This window comes from Sinohyriopsis cumingii, chromosome 16 (assembly GCF_028554795.1).
Source record: "Sinohyriopsis cumingii isolate HCF-2022 chromosome 16, ASM2855479v2, whole genome shotgun sequence".
Taxonomy (NCBI): domain Eukaryota; kingdom Metazoa; phylum Mollusca; class Bivalvia; order Unionida; family Unionidae; genus Sinohyriopsis; species Sinohyriopsis cumingii.
In genome coordinates, this window is record NC_142976.1 from 20,084,390 (window position 1) to 20,103,325 (window position 18,936).

The window sequence follows — 18,936 nt, forward strand, 5'->3', positions numbered from 1 at the left end:
TCCGCATCAAAATTAAATATGAACATTACATACAAATACATAATAACCATTAAACTATTTAATTTCTCCATATACGTTTATGTCATCGTAATCAAAAAAATTTCTGGATGTTACTTTTGGGTACTAGATCGTAAATCATCTTCATGAGGCACCAGACAAATTTCTTTCTTCACTGGTCTTGTTGGTTCTGTCATCCTATCAGATTTACCACCATTTTTTTCCCTTTCTCCCAACCTGTCAGTCTATCTCCCTCTGTAGTGGATACAGATGGTCTTGATTATGAGATAATCATATCATCTTCAAGATCGCTAGCACAAACTAACACATCTGAAAAGTATTGTGTGACACAGACACTATTGTTGCTAGGTGTCTGTTTTCTCCTCAAAAAGGTTGTCATCATTTCATCTGGATTACAAACTTCATTTTGACAAAGTTTTACACACTACTTGAACTCTTTAAATTTCACAGTGTAGGTGTAAAATTTGTTATAAATTTTCTAGAAGTGCCTTTTTGCGTCTCTCAAATGAGACAAAAAATTTATGGGGACAAATGAATTTCTTTGGTGTTGAATCAGAACTCTTGGTTTTATGACAGAAGTGGAGAACAGTGATGCAGGCTCACTCATGTCGTCTTCAGAATAACTGGCATGGATTTAAGCTAACAGTTCAGCTTGTGTGGGATGATGAATCATATAGATGGTGTGATGAATATCATTTTTTGTAATGTAAATGATAGTATATTTTATGAGATTTTATCTCCTCTAATATTTTAAGTTACACAGGATGCTTGCAAAGGTGTGTATATGCGGTGTTGATGGTAATGTAATATTTTATCATATAGGTGGTGTGATGAATAATATTTTTTAGGTTTAAGGGATAGTACATTGTTTTTTTTCCAGCTCCTTCTCTTGAACTATAAGCTAACAGTGGACTTTTGTTTAGGATAGTATGTGAGGAACAGGAAGGTATATAAGATATGTGAGAGTATGTTTGTGGGATTTCATCTCTTTCTCTTACATTCTAAGGGAACACAGGACGTTTTTGGATAGTAAGTATGATACTGTAGGATAGTATATTGGGTGTGATGGATAATATATTTTGTAATGTAAGGGATAGTATTATTTTATGAGACTTTATTTCCTTCTCTTATATTCTAAGCTAACACAGGATGCTTGTGATAGTGTGTATATGTGGTGTTGGATGGTATGAGATGTTTTATGGTATAGGTGGTGTGATGAATAAGATTTCTGAGGTTTAAGGGATATAGTATATCTTTGGTTTTCTTTCAGCTCCTCTAACATTCTAAGCTAACACAGGACATTTTCTGGGATAGTAGTGTGGGGAAAGGGATGGTATATAAGGTATGTGAGAGTATGTTTTATGGGATTTCATCTTTTATATTCTAAGCGAACATATGATGTTTTTGCCTGGATAGTGAGTGTGATATAAAGGGATGGTATAGTGGGTGTGATGGATAGTATTTTGGGTAATGTAAGGGATAGTATACTATGCAAGATGTTATCTTTTCTCATATATTTTAAGTTAAAAGAGAGCATTTGGATATGATATACTGGATGGAATAGCTGGTGTAATGGAAAGTATTTTTGTGGTTTAAAGGATAGTATATTTTGTGAGATTTCATCACCTTCTCTGACACTCTAAGCTAACACAAGACTTTTAATGATGTGTTAGGTGATAGAAGGTGTAATGGATAGTATTTTATGTGATGTCTTTTAGTCTAAGCTAACACAAGGTGCTGTGTATGCATAACGGGTGAGGGATGGTATAGGTGATATTTTGAATACTATATTTGTGAGATTTCTTCTTCTTTTCATACATTCTGAGCTAAGATATGATGTTTTTGATAGAGTGAATAACGGGATGTTGGATGGTTAATAAGGTATTTGAGTATTTTTGTGGGATTTCATCTTCTTCTCTTAAACTCAGCTAAAAATGGGAGCTTGTGATAGTGTGTTTATGGGGTGTTGAATAGAATAGGGATGTTGGATGATATAGAGGTGTGATGGATAATGTTTTATGGTATAAGTGATAATATATTTTGTGAGATTTCATCCCTTTCTCTTACATTCTGAGCAAAGACATGGCATTTTGGATAGTATGATATTCTCGATAGCATAGTTGTGGGATGGATAGTATTTCTCTGTGGTGTAAGGGATAGTCTATTTTGTGAAATTTCATCTTCATTTACATTTTAAGCTAACACATGCCATTTGGAGTGAGTGTATGTGTGTGTATTGTGTATGTCTTTGCTTGTTCCTATCAAACTCCCTTTGTCCCTATACAATTAATTTCACCTACCTACCTGCAGTAGCACATACTGAGGACACCCACATATGACACTGTTACTCAGCAGCCACCTGATTGAGGTCAGCCACTTGCAACAGTGTTACTAAGCGCATGCCCAATTGAGGTCAGCCACTTGTAACTCTGGTTGGTTTTGAGGCTATAAATATATACTTTGAGTTTTTCCATAGGAATTAATACGAGGAGTAATCATAAATAGATATTAGATTTTCCCATAGGATTTTACCACAAATTATGGCTAAAAATAAATACAAGGTTTTTCCAGAGGAATTTCCTGCATGTTGTGACTCTAAATAGATACTAGTTTTTTTTTATAACCCTTTACCTCATACAACCGTCTTTGGACGCCTCTACAAAAGTCCCATGGAAGTGCCTTTTGACGTCGGCTGTAAACATCAGCCATTTTAAGCCAGTTTTTGTAGCGCCAGCTTCGGGGAAAACTCCTTATTAGATACTACATTCATTTCTGTGAATGACAATTACATCAGATCACATGGTCACTGTTTATGTACTGGTCGATATCTGCTATTTAAAGTAGCTGGGTCGTAATCTCCACTCTCCAAAATGGCGGTCGCAGATTTCATTCAGTACTTACGAAGTTGTCATGATTAGAATCACAACTATGAAAAATTCAGTAACCTAGGTAAAGGCTCTGATATTGATATAGGCTGCAATTAGTTTTTATAAATTATTAAATTTCGATGACTTAGTGATGTAGGCACAGACGAAAAACTTATAAATTTTGAGTATGAGAAATGGCAGCTACGGTTGGTCACACGGCCTCACTGACATGACGGTGAACGAGTTCTCTCCAGATTTTAAAGCAGATAACAAATTCTTCCGTGATAAATAATTACACAGCTATAACAATAGGACTTTACTCTTAAATTGTTCCACATATAATAGATGTGTACCAAAAATGTAAAATGGTTAAAATTGCTATTAAACGTAACATACACTACATTGTTTAACAGTCCACAGGCAGGCTATGCGTATGCGGTTGACTAGGTAACATGTGTTCTATTTATAGCGAGCTGCACTTTGTCACTATGCTCTATGAGGTAAAGGGTTAATGGATATTCTTTCAAGTTGTGCTTATAAATAGTTACTAACATTTTTCAATTTCTGATTTGCCTAGTGTAAGATTTAAATTCTATACTAACACTAAAGCGCTTTCGATAGTGTGTTTAAAGGGTGTTGAATGGAATAGTTGGTTTGATGGATAGTATATTTTTTCGCTGTGAGGGATAGTAGCTTTGTGAGATTTCATCCCCTTCTCTTGCACTTTACCTAGGCTCTAAACTAACAAAGGGTATTTTGGGCAACTACCACTGAAGTCAGTATAACTGTAAGTTTAGTAATTAACGTATTGCTTTAAATTTTAGGAATTTTTCCAAATTTATTGCCTGACTATTTTCAGTGTCCACTAATGTTTGGTGCAATTTCAGAAATAAGTGCCACCCTTTGTCTTTGCCATTTCTGACAAGAAAAAAAGAAAAGATCTGGCTAGTAATCGGTTTCCATTCAAGTCAGCTAAATTTTCGTAATTTTAGTGCAAATTTTTAAGTCAAGGCAATCTGAATAACATCTTCCAGAGCTTGTCCCACTTAAGTATGAGACATTATGGTAGTTTTAGTACTTTTTTTAGACTAAACCAATGTAATATAATGTTCCAGGATATGTTTAGTCTCTGCTAAATTCTGGGACAATTTCATAATTGTAGCCTTAGTTTTTGTCTCAACTATTTGAATGTCAATGTTCCAGAGTCTCTCAGTCTTTGCCATAGTATGAGACAACGTTGTAATTTTGGTAACTGTAGTAGCGTTACTTTTAGTCTGAAACTGTGTAATCTAATGTTCATGGACATGTTTATTCTCAGTTAAATTCTGTGACAATTTTGCAATTTAGCACTACTTTTAGACATCCATTCTGGCATTGGTCTTTTCCTTGCTTATAGCTGTTTATAGCATCATTACAATAATGCAAATTTTAGAACATCGACAACATAGTTTTAGGTCTAGGTAATGCTTTATATAAAAATCTCAGATACAAGAATATAGTTATTATGCATCATATACCGAGTACACATTTGCAATCTGAGATCTGCCACTTCTAACAATGTTACTATGTAGCCCAAAATTAGATCAGTCACATGTAACACTGTTTCCATTCAATCACAGATAGTTTGTGTCCCAACAATGCAAGAATTTTCAGATTCTGGCAGCTGAAGCCTGGGAGAATATAAAATTAGTATTCTAGAAAATATGAGTCAGGAAGGATCTAGACTGGTTTTATGGGTGTGTATTTAAAGATGTCAGAACAGTAGAAGATTCCATTTCAGACAAAGGGCCATGTCATTTGACTAAGACCACATGAAATTTCCTGCAAGGTCAGAGATCTAACCTTCAATCCCTCTTCAGTGAAGGCAAAACATGTCTAAAGCATGTTTAAATGGAATAGCCCTAAGATACAAAGAAACCTATAAATTGTGCAATCTGGAGGGGAAAAAATGGTAGATATATTAAAGACCTCCTATGACAAAATGACCATATATTGGTGGAAGTAGTAATCGATGACTGAGGGGAAATGGCACAAGGTCCATAATCCAAGGGGAGATAATTGTTGTTTGACAGCTGCATAGTAAGCTGTTGATCCTTAAAATATATTATTGCCAAAACAAGCCAGAAAATGTGGTTCACTGGATCTGCAAAGTAGTGGATGCATTCCAAACAGAATATCACTGTGTAATATATTTCATAAATCATCAGGTTTAAAATTTATATCTTCTGCAAACCTTGGTGAGGAAACTCGAAAACTGTATATCGAGATTCCTATATAAAAACAAAACAAAACACAAATGAAGTGAAATAATTCCTTTGGCATGGTTGATATTAAACACATGTATCAGAAATAAAGCATAAAATGGCTCTATTAAATATATGAAAGACTCCTGCAATTAACGATTTAGTGATTATTACTTTTACATACCATTATTACACGTAGATCCTAGAAATGGTCTCCTGCAGTTACACCTGAATGAATTCCACAGGTCAGTGCACACACCTTGCCCATGGCATGGATCTGGAATACATTGCTCCTGACGTGGACAATTCAAGGTAAGATTTATAAAACTTGTCTGTAATCGTATCATGGGCGTATTGGTTTGGATTTCAAGCAATGTGTCTCCAATTGAAATATCTTGCATACATCCAATAAACTGGGCTTTTGATAATGTATTCTTCAGAATCTTTGAATCACTACCCATACTGCCAAAATAAAAATATTGCAAAGAATCTGTGGAGTAGCTAGTGTTCAGAGTACATTGATTTTGTGATACACACAAAATACTTATAATTTTCACTGATATAATCTTTTTCGTGAAGTCTTCAACAACATGGACTGTGTGCCAATTAGCATCATTAAAAGAAAGAGGTACTGACACACTTTTCAAATCAATACTGCTATTAATGGTATATCCAACAAATAAATTTGAGTTTTTTAACTCAATGGTCAAAAACAATCCACTGGAGTGAAGTCCAAGCCAGGCAATCAATAAAGAATCTACCAAAGTTGTTCTGAATCTAAACGAAAACTCGCTGACATCTTGTGGATCTTGGACCTCTTTCTTTATATAGATGTGTGAGCCATTATTAAAGGACATTGTTGTGGAAACGTTACAAAAACGTCCTGTAAATCCATTTGTGCAGGCGCATGTGTAATTCTGCTGGCCACTAGCTTCATCCACTAACAATGGTCTACACGTGGAACCACTTTTGCATTCATTTACAGCACAAATGGTAAATTCAAATGTACAGTTTTTCCCACCATATGGTTTTCCTTGATACAGAAGTGGACAAGTACACCTGTAGTCATTCACGAGGTCAGTACAATTTGATCCAAACTTACAAGCCTGATATTCTATACACTCGTTAATTTCTACTTCACAAAATTGACCCCTATAACCAGGGACACATCTGCATTCATATCTGTTGATGTAATCTACACAGGTGGCACCATTGCTACAGCTACTGTTTTGGCAGTCATCAATGTTAATTTCACAGTTCGCACCTGCAATGTAGAAAAGGGGAAGAAAACTCGTTAGCAGATAGTTATGAAGGTTATAGCTATATTACATTTGCAATCTATTTGCCAAAAATTAATTTTAATGCATGAAAATCAGACAGTCTGTAAAAATGTTATGAATATATTTACTGATTTTTCAATGTTCAGTCTTAATGACAAGACTCCTTTTTTGCATTTAATTTGTTACATATAAAATGAAGGAGAGAGTTTTAAATAATCCACATACAAGAATAAAATATTTTGTATTTCTGGGCGATAATTCAATATCAAGTACTGTACTATCATTTTCTGTCATCATTAAAGACTGCTCATGACACCCCAATGTCTGTGTTTACAATGGCTATATGTATTTTACATCTGATTCCAGTATTTTCATGCTAAACAAAGCAAACTATTTACCTGCTAGTCAAACTAAACTTACACTTTTGAGCATGCAATGTGGTATATACCTGTTAACCATTTTCACTCATAAATTCTGAAAACTTTGATTGAAAATGTGAACATTTTATTCACAACTTGAATCAATGCATTTACATTTTTTATACTTCTTAAGCTTGTTATGTATATCCATGTGTGCTTAATTTATGTCTGTGATTGTAGATTGTAATGATGTGTAAACAACATATTACACAGCTCATTTTTGTCCATGATTGTACTCACAACTTGAAACAATGCATTTACATTTTCTATACTTCTTAAGCAAGTATCTTTGAAATAACTGAGTGAACATTTTCATGAATTTTAATTTTTAATATAGAATGCAAAATCTAATGGTGTAAAGGAAATGCATTGGTTCAAAGGCTAAATCTAGTAATAAACCAGAGCTATTTGAAATGGGTGCTTTGATTGAGAAACCTGCTCACTACAATGCACTTGGCAATGTCTTGAAGGGAAGACCATCGGTTCTGGAAAACAAAAGTTTGGAGAAGATAGTCATTGAAGGTTTTTGATCTTTAACCTTTTGACAGGCACTGAAGGGTTTTGATCTTTGACCTTTTGACTTCAAACTCAATATTGTTCTTCACCGCCTAAGTCAAAGCAAGTCACAAAGTTTGTTAACTGTAGATTATTATATATATCTATGTATGCTTAATTTATGTCTGTGATTGTAGAATGTAATAATCATGTGTAAACAATATATTACATGGCTCATTTTTGTCCATGATTGTAGGTAATATTTTAAGATCATGTTATAGATAGATTCTTTACTTAGATTTTAGTTCTAAGCCCTACCCTGAAAATGAACCTGTTTACAGTTTGGGGTAATTTTCCATTAGTGTCACTGAGTATTGCAACATAGGTCAGGCGCTGATGTATTGTGACATAGATCAAACAGTAATGTATTGTAATAAGGAGTTGTAATACACATATGGATTTATGTATGGAGGAAGAAGTGAACAATTATTCATTCCTATTTCTATTACAGTTCTTATTTTATTTTCAGTCTGCAAAAGTATTTAATGTTGTGTTTAGATTTAATTTGAGAGGAATCATTTCTTTAAATTATTCACTGGCAATACAAAGAGCTTATATGACAGAATGGACTGAACACTATTTTTGGATATTTGTGAATTCATTCAAAGATATTTGGACATTGTCATTGTCATACATACGACTTCTGGCACTTCAGCACATGCAAAGCTAATGGTACATCAGCATCAGCAAGAGCTTGAATTCATTTGGAACACTATTCTTACGGACTTACGGACTTGTGATGTAACTTCTAGAATTAGTTTGGATTTAGTTCTCAATATAGTGTCTCTTAGATTGTTGTGCAGAATAATTTTCACTTTTTCAGTCAGGGACCTCAACCTTTTTGCTATTGAGCTCAAAATTAATAGGATAATTTCTTCCTTACCCCAAGTATAAGCCATCCACAAAGTTTAATAACTGTCAATGATGGACAACAAAGTTACTGAGTGGAAACCAGCTTAGCAACATACTGATGGATAGATGGATCAATAGACTGACAAATTATCATAAGAAAATAATCTCCACCTTATGGTGGGTGTATACATATGCCAGCAGTGACCTTTGACTTGACCCCAAGGCCAATTAGGTCTTGTTTTCACAAAAGTGCAGATAGATTGGTTGTCAGATCTGCACTTTCTCAATCAGGACCAAGTAATTATTATAACAGGTGTTTTAGTGAGAACCCAATGCCAATGCCATGATTAATGCAAGAGCCACAGTGACAAGATGACTGAGATGATCACTATGGAACACGTTGGAGGTAAGATAAGCAGGATGTCAATATCCAAATAAAATATTTTCAAGATGGTCATAAAGGCCGCCATTTATAAGACTGGATCAGCATCATTTAAATAGAGAAACTATTATATTTTGCAAGAGAGTTGGGGTGGGGGTATTTTCTAAACATGCTGGTATGACCATTAATTCAGGACAGAAAATATTTTGTATTTCTAGGCGATAGAATCTAATAAGCAATTTGGCAATGTTTGGCAGGTGATATAAGCATCATTCATTTTGGACAAACTACATACAGTGAGAAGTGTTTTGTTGAGAACCCCATGTCAACATAAAAATCAATTTGAAGATGAGTAGTGATAACATGATTTTCAAGATGGTCACCATGGCTACCATGTTTCAAGTCTTTTAAGCACCATTTTATTGGCCAGACTGACCAGACATCATAAGATTTCTAGTAACAGGAGTCCCTTCAAGAGACTGATGCTCTGCTATCTGAAATGAATTTACAGGAATTCAAGATAACACCTTTTTTCCCTTTTAATTACAGAGTACTGAAACCATCTCTGATATTCTTCAGCAATAACAAGATTTTCAAACTAGTTTGCTGTGGTTAACAGACTGGTTTTCAGATTCTTCAGTGATAAGATTTTCAAACAGACTGGTTTTCAGATTGCCACTAGTTTCATTTAGGATCAAGTAGACATCATTAGATGTCTTTTGGTCAAAACTCATGTCATAATGATTATCCATTCAAATGACAGTAAGCTTTTTACAACAGCCATACTGGATGTATGACTGGCATCATTTTGATTTAGGACCAACTAGGTATTACAAAATGTCTATTAGTGAAAAACCCAAGTTGATATAGTTATCCATATGGGAGTAGTGATAACAGTATTTTCAAGACAGCCACCATGGTGACCATATTGAGGATTAATCATTTTCAAATAAGACCAAGTAGACATGATAAGAAATCTTCTGACAAGATACCCATGTCAAAATGACTTTTTCTTGAAGAGAAGTAGATAAAACAAGATTTTCAAGATAGCCACATTTTGGATACCAGATCAGCATCATTTTAATTCAAGATCCACAAAACTTTACAAGATATCTTTAGTGAAATTCCCATAATGATATGACCATTCATTCCAGAAAAGAATTGAAAACAAGATTTAAAGGTGCCCACTGTGGTAGCCTTACTATGCCTCCATAACAAGATTTAAAGGTGCCCACTGTGGCAGGCTTACTATGCCTCCATAACAAGATTTAAATGTACCCACTGTGGCAGGCTTACTATGTCTGCATAACAAGATTTAAAGGTACCCACTGTGGCAGCCTTACTATGCCTCCATAACAAGATTTAAAGATGCCCACTGTGGCAACCTTACTATGCCTCCATAACAAGATTTAAAGATGCCCATTGTGGCAACCTTACTATGCCTCCATAACAAGATTTAAAGATGCCCATTGTGGCAACCTTACTATGCCTCCATAACACGATTTAAAGATGCCCATTGTGGCAGCCTTACTATGCCTCCATAACAAGATTTAAATATGCCCATTGTGGCAACAACAAGATTTAAATATGCCCACTGTGGCAACCTTTCTATGCCACCATAACAAGATTTAAAGATGCCCATTGTGGCAACCTTACTATGCCTCCATAACAAGATTTAAAGATGCCCACTGTGGTAGCCTTACTATGACTCCATAACACGATTTAATGATGCCCACTGTGGCAGCCTTACTATGCCTCCATAACAAGATTTAAAGGTGCCCACTGTGACAGCCTTACTATGCCTCCATAACAAGATTTAAAGATGCCCATTGTGGCAACCTTACTATGCCTCCATAACAAGATTTAAAGATGCCCACTGTGGCAGCCTTACTATGCCTCCATAACAAGATTTAAAGATGCCCACTATGGCAACCTTACTATGTCACCATAACAAGATTTAAAGATGCCCACTGTGGCAGCCTTACTATGCCTCCATAACAAGATTTAAAGATGCCCACTGTGGCAGCCTTACTATGCCTCCATAACAAGATTTAAAGATGCCCACTATGGCAACCTTACTATGCCACCATAACAAGATTTAAAGATGCCCACTGTGGCAGCCTTACTATGCCTCCATAACAAATTTAAAGATGCCCACTGTGGCAGCCTTACTATGCCTCCATAACAAATTTAAAGATGCCCACTGTGGCAACCTTACTATGCCTCCATAACACGATTTAAAGATGCCCACTGTGGCAACCTTACTATGCCTCCAGATCAACATCCTTTCATTAATGACTGAGTAGCATAAGAAGTCTTTGGTTGAAAATTCCCATGTCAATATGACTTTCTGTTCTTGAGGAGTAGCAGTAGAAAGATTTTCTTGCTGTCACAGTGGCAGCCAAATTGAATGTTAGATTGACAACATTATCATTTCGGACCAACTAGACATCATGAGAAGTCTTTCAGTGAAATCTCATGTTAATACAGTAATCCACTCAGGAGGAGTAGTGGCGACAAAGATTTTCAAGATGGTCATTGTGTCATTGCTTTTATGGATGTCAGACTAGCACCATGTGCATTTAAGACCAACCAGATATCATAAAAAGTCGTTTTAGTGAAAACACAACATCAATGTAACATTCTGTTCAGGAGGAGTTGCAATAAGAGGATTTTCAAGATGGCTGCCATTGTGGCATATTTTGATTTCAGATAAGCACCATTTTTTTATATGACCAACTAGACATCATAAGAAGTCTTCAGATGAATGTGAAATGTCGATACGACCATCCATGCAAGAATAGAGATTTTTAAAAAATCAAGATGGCTGATGTTATGGTCATATTGGTCATTAAGTTGACATCATTTCTTTTTGCACCAACTAGACATCACAAAAAGTATTTTAGCATATGGTGGCCATATTGTAGGTCAAATCAGCACCTTTCCTTGTTGCACCAACTAGACGGCATAAGAAGTCTGTTAGTGAAAACTCCATGTTGATATGACCATCCATTCAGGAGGAATAGTAAGAACAAGATTTTCAAGATGGCTGTTGTGGTAGCCATATTTGATGCCTGAGGAGCACGTTTTTAATCTAGGACCAACAAAAACATGGTATGAATATATGAGTAAAGTTTCATAGCGATCCTCATGGTATTTTCAGAGCTTAATGATAACAACCCTTTGCTAACAGATGGATGTTGGGCAACAGACAACAGAATCAGCTCATACACTATGACCAGTAGAGCTGATAACCCAATGTCTGTACTGTAAACTCCCCATTTACACAAACTAGTATCAACACCAAAAGCAGACAAACACATAATGAATGCACAACATAGTTTCCCTAGCATGCGTTCAACCATGATTGTGGTTCAATCCAGTTCATTCCAATTTATCCTGGTACAAAACCGGTTCAAACCATTTTAATGATGAATATTTGGCTCTCCACTGAAGGATGGACTTGAGTTGTCCAAATTTGACATCGATGAGATTTTATAGGAACACAATATGTGTAAATCAGGGGTTTATTGCATGACTATCTGTTTAGAGGAAGTAAATATAACAAACTTTTCAAGATGGATACCATGGCCTCACTACTGCAGACCAGATTGGTACCATTTCCATTTAGGACCATGGAATTACACAAATTCAAGAAGTTTCAATTGGAGCAAGAGGTCTTGCCAATAACCACACCATGGTAGCCAACATGAGCTGATCCAATGGGGGCATTCTAACACACACCATTGCAGGAGCAGGTAAAGCACATTAACCACTAGGTCACCATGGTTCCTTCCTCCACTTGGATCCTTATGCATAATGTCTCCCAGGAGAACTAACTGTAACACAAGAACCCGATGTCTAAATTATCACCCATTCAACAGAAGCATCAGTAACACAATTGGCAAAGTAGGCCACTGTAGTGGCTATGCTGGGTGCCAAAGTAGGCCACTGTGGTGGCTATACTGGATGTCAGACGAACACTATTATCCTTGAAGACCAATTGGCAATTGTGTGAAATCTCTTTACAGAAAACACCATGTTGATATGACCATCTGTTCATGGGGATTAGCAGTAACAGCAGTGTCCATAGATCTGAGGAAGGCGTGAGTTCGAGTCTCAGGCTCGGCAAGCGTGGGTACGTGAGAAAGCCTGCCAGTCGCTTCTCGTGGGTCGGTGGTTCTTCCCGGGGTTTTCCAGGATTCTTCCTCCACCAGTTATACTGGCCACCATGTATAGCCTATCTTGTGCTGAAAAATGGCGTTAAACCCTACAATAACAACAACAAAGATCTGAGGGACACCATCTTTATTTAGAACCAACTAAACCTATGATGTTTTGAAATGAAAACCCCATGTTGATATGATGATCCATACAGATGTAGTAATAACGGGATTTTCAGATTGACACCAATTATGTTTAGAACCAATTAGGCATCATAAGAAGTCTTGTAGTAAACACTCCATGATTTGACCATCCACTCAGGATAACAAGATTTTCAAGATTGGCAGCCATTTTCTTTAGGACTGACTTTCCATGTGTTTTTTCAAGTTTCATGGTAATCCTCCAAGTAATTTCTGACAAGTAGCAATAACAGATGTGCTAATGGACAGATGAACGTTATATGATGGACAACAGGCTATCTCATAAGCACTTATGGTTGATGGTCAGTAGAGCTAAAAATAAGTGGTCTGCTCTTGAAATTTCTTTAATATTCCATTGCAATAGTTGTTGTTGTTGTTGTTGTAGGGTTTAATGCCATTTTTCAGCACATGATAGGCTATACATGGCAACCAGTATTAATGGTGGAGGAATCCACTGCAATAGTAAATGGCAGATGACATGAAATGTTAACGTAGCAACAACATCATGATATACAAGTTTTTAAAAAAGATGTAAGTCAGTAAAAACTTGCACAAATGTTTTATGTTCACAAGACTGCCATTTTACAACTTGTGAGCCCATTTTAACAAGGAAATGTTAAACACTGCTGCTGCCATGAAAAGAAAAAGCTCTTTAATGTCGGGGGGACTGCCAAATTTGAGAGTGGTGTAGTGAAACACATGAAAGAGTCTGCTGATGATTGCAACCAATATACACCTGAAAATCATTCATATGCACAGTTCAGCACTGGCTGCATGTTTGTATTGTCAAGAAACCCCACGTTTCGGAAGACACTGACAACTTACAGAAAATACTATTTAAAGATATGCAAGCAAATGAGACGTCTCATGGCTGAAATGTATTGGAATAAGGTAATATCTTCCACTTAAATTCAAGTTAGTATTACTTTTTATAACTGTATGAATGTTGGATGACCATCTTCGCTAGCCAAAGTTCCGATAACCCTATTTACACCTTGGCTGATCGAACAGCTATACTGGTGCTTTGTCCTAGCGACATCTAATGGATTTCATGTGTTGCCTACCTTAGCATATAATGCTAACTGACTAATAGCGTGATGCACTGTACATCTGCTGAAAACGGTGCAATTGACCTAAAAAGGACATTTTGAAAGTTTAAGATCAAAAGTATGACTATGTACCAGAGGGAAGCCATTACAGGTGTATTACAGGTGTATTTGACCACTCTGGTGTCCTAGTGGTTAAAGCGTCCACCTCAGATGCAGGAGGTCGTGTGTTTGATCCTGGTCTGAGATATATCAAAAACTTTAAAAAATGGTAATAACAGCTGCCTCACTTGGCAGTCAGCATTAAGAGGTTAATGTTAGGACTGGTCGGCCTGGTGTCAGGATAATGTGACTGGGTAAGACATCATGCTACATGTCTGCAGCATGATGCCCTAGTGCTAGACATCACCATAAACTGCCACACTGCAGACATTATAGCGATATGACTGAAAAATTGTTAAAGGTACGATAAAAATCCAAATCACACGTGTATTTGAGTGAAAGGTATAAAACATGGACCGACAATGGAAAGTTGCCTATTTATCATTCCATTCAAGTTGGGTGCTCCCCTTGTCCCGATCACATAGGAACAGTGTTCAAATTTGAAAACTTAATTTTGATTGGATGTGGTGGGTGTAGGTAGGGTTATCGAAACCTTGGCTAGCAAAGATGGTGGATGACCAGCACAAAAACAGACTGAAAATTACATGGAAATAGGTGCCATGTCTTTGGTGTTGCATCTTAGTTTATTGAGTGGCAGTTCTGTTTGAAATTGATAGAAATATATTCTGCATGAAGTTGTTGTTGTTGTTGTTGTTGTAGGGTTTAACGCCATTTTTCAGCACAAGATAGACTATACATGGCGGCCAGTATTAATGGTGGAGGAAGAACCCAGAAAGACCTGGAAAGACCCACCGACCCACGAGAAGCTACTGGCAAGCTTTCTCACATAACCACATTAGCCGAATCCAAGACTCGAACTCACGCAGACAGAGGTGAGATGGCAGTGATCCATAACGGAGAGCGCTTTAGACCACTCGGCCACTCGGGGCCCCTCTGCATGAAGTACCATATATACTCATTTATAAGACAAGTCCAACTGCACAGACCCAGATCTGCCACCACATAATGTGCCAGCCGATCTGGGTCTTTGCAGTTTGTTAAGAGTAATCAGTAGAACAAACACAGACTCTGCTCTGCATGCTCATTATGCTACATCAGATCAGGAACGTTGTTGTTTGCACTCAACTGATAAGATGGTACCACATATAATTCACATACCTAACAGCATCCAATGTGCATACACTTTACATACCAAACAGCATCCAATGTGCATACATTTCACATACCAAACAACATCTAATGTGCATACACTTCACACACCAAACAGCATCCAATGTGCATACACTTCACACACCTAACAGCATCCAATGTGCATACACTTCACACACCAAACAGCATCCAATGTGCATACACTTCACACACCAAACAGCATCCAATGTGCATACACTTCACACACCAAACAGCATCCAATGTGCTAAGACTGAAGAGCTGTTTTGCTTGCAAATAGTGTGAATGGACAGTCAGACAGACAGATAGAAATGGTGATTATTATAAGATGCTGGCATCTTGATGTGGGGCACAAAAAGCGAAGGATAATGAGACAAAACAAGGGAGATAAATCCTATTCAGCATGACAAATACTACATAATGAGAAAGATGGACTGATAGACAAAGTACTAACCTGTAATTCCAGGGATACATTGACATATGTAACCAAATGCATTAGCAAAGGAAAAATTCCCAAATCCTGGATGTTTGTTATCATACAGGGTGGTGTCTGACTTCTGGAGACACGTGCCATTATATTGACAGGGATTACTTGCACATTCATCAATGTCAATGGAACAAGTCTTGCCATCATAGCCTTGGTAGCAGGAGCAACTAAAATCCTGGTGGAAATAAAACTAAGTTAGTAAACATCAAATTAAATTTTCATTCCATCTATTTTTACTATTTGGGTATCAAACTGGACAATGTTTTCATCACTGTTTACATTCATTGATGCGGATTTGGATCCTATGGTTGGAATATTCTCAGCCTTTCTGTCACAAGTAAAACATACACATCAGATATAAATAGTGACCATTCTGAATTTCCCTCAGCCCTGTAATTCAAATGACCTCAGCCATTCTGTTTTGCACTATAAAATACATCAGAGGTAAATTATTTTGAACTGTCCTCAGCCCTACAACAGGAGAATTCTCAGCCTTTCCATCACATGCTAGTAAACACAATTCAGAAGTAAATAGAGGCTATTTTTATCTCAAGACTGGGGGCCCCGAGTGGCCGAGTGGTCTAAAGCGCTCTTCGTTACGGATCACTGCCATCTCACCTCTGTCTGCGGCGGTTCAAGTCTAAGATTCAGCCAATGTGGGCATGTGAGAAAGCTTGCCAGTAGCTTCTCGTGGGTCGGTGGTTCTTTCCGGGGTTTTCCGGGTTCTTCCTCCACCGTTAATACTGGCCGCCATGTATAGCCTATCGTGCTGAAAAATGGCGTTAAACCCTACAACAACAACAACAATCTCAAGACTATTTTGGCTGTAGTGGACTTAATGCTACTTTTCATCACATGATGGACCATACATGGCAGCCAGTATATCTGGTTGAGGAAGTACCTGGGAAAACCTTGGGAAGAACAACCAGCACAATGAAAGCTGCAAACAAGCTTTCTCACCTAACCAAATCAGTTGAGTAGAGGTTCAAACCCACACAGACAGATAATGAGATGTCATTCATCTGTAAAGGCAAGTGCCTTGGACAACTCGACTATCAAGGGCCCCTACCATCAAGACCAAGGCTACTATTACATCATAGTAGCTTCAATGATGTCATCATGATTTGATGATGTATAATTACTAAAATCGACATAAGCAGTAACTGGAGGCTACTGAAATTGAATATTGAAAGTGCTTGTACATCATGGTCGAATGTCACTATGTGTTATTTTCAACACCTATGTCTTTATGAGGTCCTATTCTTTGCATATTTAGCTGGATGGTCATCCACCAAAAACTTGCCAACTGGAAATGTTGTTGTTCTGGGGTTTAACGCCATTTTTCAGCACAAGATAGGCTATACATGGCGGCCAGTATAACTGGTGGAGGAAGAACCCTGGAAAACCCAGGGAAGAACCACCGACCCACGAGAAGCTACTGGCAGGCTTTCCCACGTACCCACACTAGCCGAGCCTTGGACTCAAACCCACACAGACAGAGGTGAGATGGCAGCGATCCGTAACGGTGAGCGCTTTAGACCACTCGGGGCCCCTCGACTAGAAATGAATTGCTTTGATTACCTCGGAGTTTTTCAAATAACAACGAGAGATATGGATGTTCCTATTTTGTGATCCCACCTTGCAATGTTGAGGAAAGTAAATACTTGTGAATAAAAGAATGTTTTGCTACAACACAGATATAAGGTAAAGAAGCAACGTTTCTTAAAATGCTCCAAAATATACACTCAAAGAATATAACAAACATTGTAATAATATAAAATATCTATACAAACCACACTATATTAGGGAGTCAAATTTTTTCTCTGGTGGCAAATCATCAAAATGTTATTACACTGAGTTCATATTCAAAGACATTTCAACAAGTTCATATAAAAAGCTATTACACTGAGTTCATATATAAACTTTTGTCTCATGTAAAGGAAGCTGAATACTGTTCACTATTATCAGTGGCACTAGTAAGGTACACACTCTACTATAGGTTCTACTGTTAGTTGACAATAGTAAGGTACACTACTGTCAGTGGGTACTAGTAAGGTACACACTCCACTCTAGGTTCTAATGTCAGTGGCAATAGTAAGGTACATACACTACACTAGGTTATACTGTCAGTGGCACTACTAGGGTACACACTCTACTCATGGTTCTACTCTCAGTAGTTACTAGTAGTTACTAGAGTCACTCCACTCTAGGTTCCACTTTAAGTGAGCACTATTAACATACACACTCCACATTAGGTTCACGTTTCACATGGTAAGCACAGGTCAGGTATGTGCCTTATATGCAAGTGGAACAATAACACCCCCTCTGTCCTATTTGTTCTGTATGAAGGATGGTACTCTCCAAATAGATAAAATATGTCAATCAATGCAACTATGCAGACCAATCCAAAATCTTCAGTCTGGAAATGGGTGATCAGACGGCAAATCTATATAGAGAGATAGCGGTTTAAATTGTATAATAACCTTGACACGATCTGTGCAGTTTGCTCCATTCACACATGGTTGGCTCTCACAATCATCAATGTTGATTGAACAGTTATCTCCCTTGAATCCTGTGTCGGTGCAATTGCATGTATACCTGCAGAAACAAGATATATTATCAAGCACTTTCTGTAAGTAATGACATTTTATCTAAATATACCTGTTCTAAAACAAAAGCTTAGCCTACAATTTATTACCAGAATGAACACAGCTAAACCTGGGTATACAAGTCACGCAAGAAACTGTTTCTTTTAATATAACAAATTTGCTTCTTGTAGACTGGTCCCATTTATGTAGGGAATAAATTTGATTATGAAATTAAGAAATCAGGTCTTGTGAATATTGTTCTTTTTGAATAGGTATCATTTACATAGGGTCCACTAATGTGGATCAGAAACAGACACCTTTGATATGTACGAAAAATAGTGTCTCAAGGCAGTTGCTTCTTTAAGAAAGTTATCTAATAACAGTTTATTTATTTCTAGCTTGAAATTAAGGAAAAGTGACTGCTTGATACTAGGGGTGTAATATTCACATCACATGCATTGACATGTATTGCCATACACAACCTACAATAAGATTCATATTGATACATATAAGGAATAATGAGGCAAAGGACAAATAAAATATTA

At 37.0% G+C, this 18,936-nt stretch overlaps 1 protein-coding gene across 5 annotated transcripts in view; it reads right to left on the reverse strand.

Moving 5' to 3' along the window:
• LOC149780038 (uncharacterized) overlaps positions 1–18,936 on the reverse strand; it is a 241,163-nt gene that overhangs the window by 151,402 nt on the left and 70,825 nt on the right. For all 5 annotated transcript variants that reach the window (XR_016414990.1, XM_089936796.1, XM_089936797.1 and 2 more), the window contains exons 14-16: positions 18,287–18,401; positions 15,771–15,978; positions 5,313–6,392 (exon numbers count right to left, since the gene is read on the reverse strand). Coding sequence is in view for 4 of the 5 variants with exons in the window: in XM_089936796.1 (XP_089792922.1) it covers positions 5,313–6,392; positions 15,771–15,978; positions 18,287–18,401 (1,403 nt within the window). In the remaining variant the exon portion in view is untranslated. The remainder of the gene's footprint in view (positions 1–5,312; positions 6,393–15,770; positions 15,979–18,286; positions 18,402–18,936) is intronic.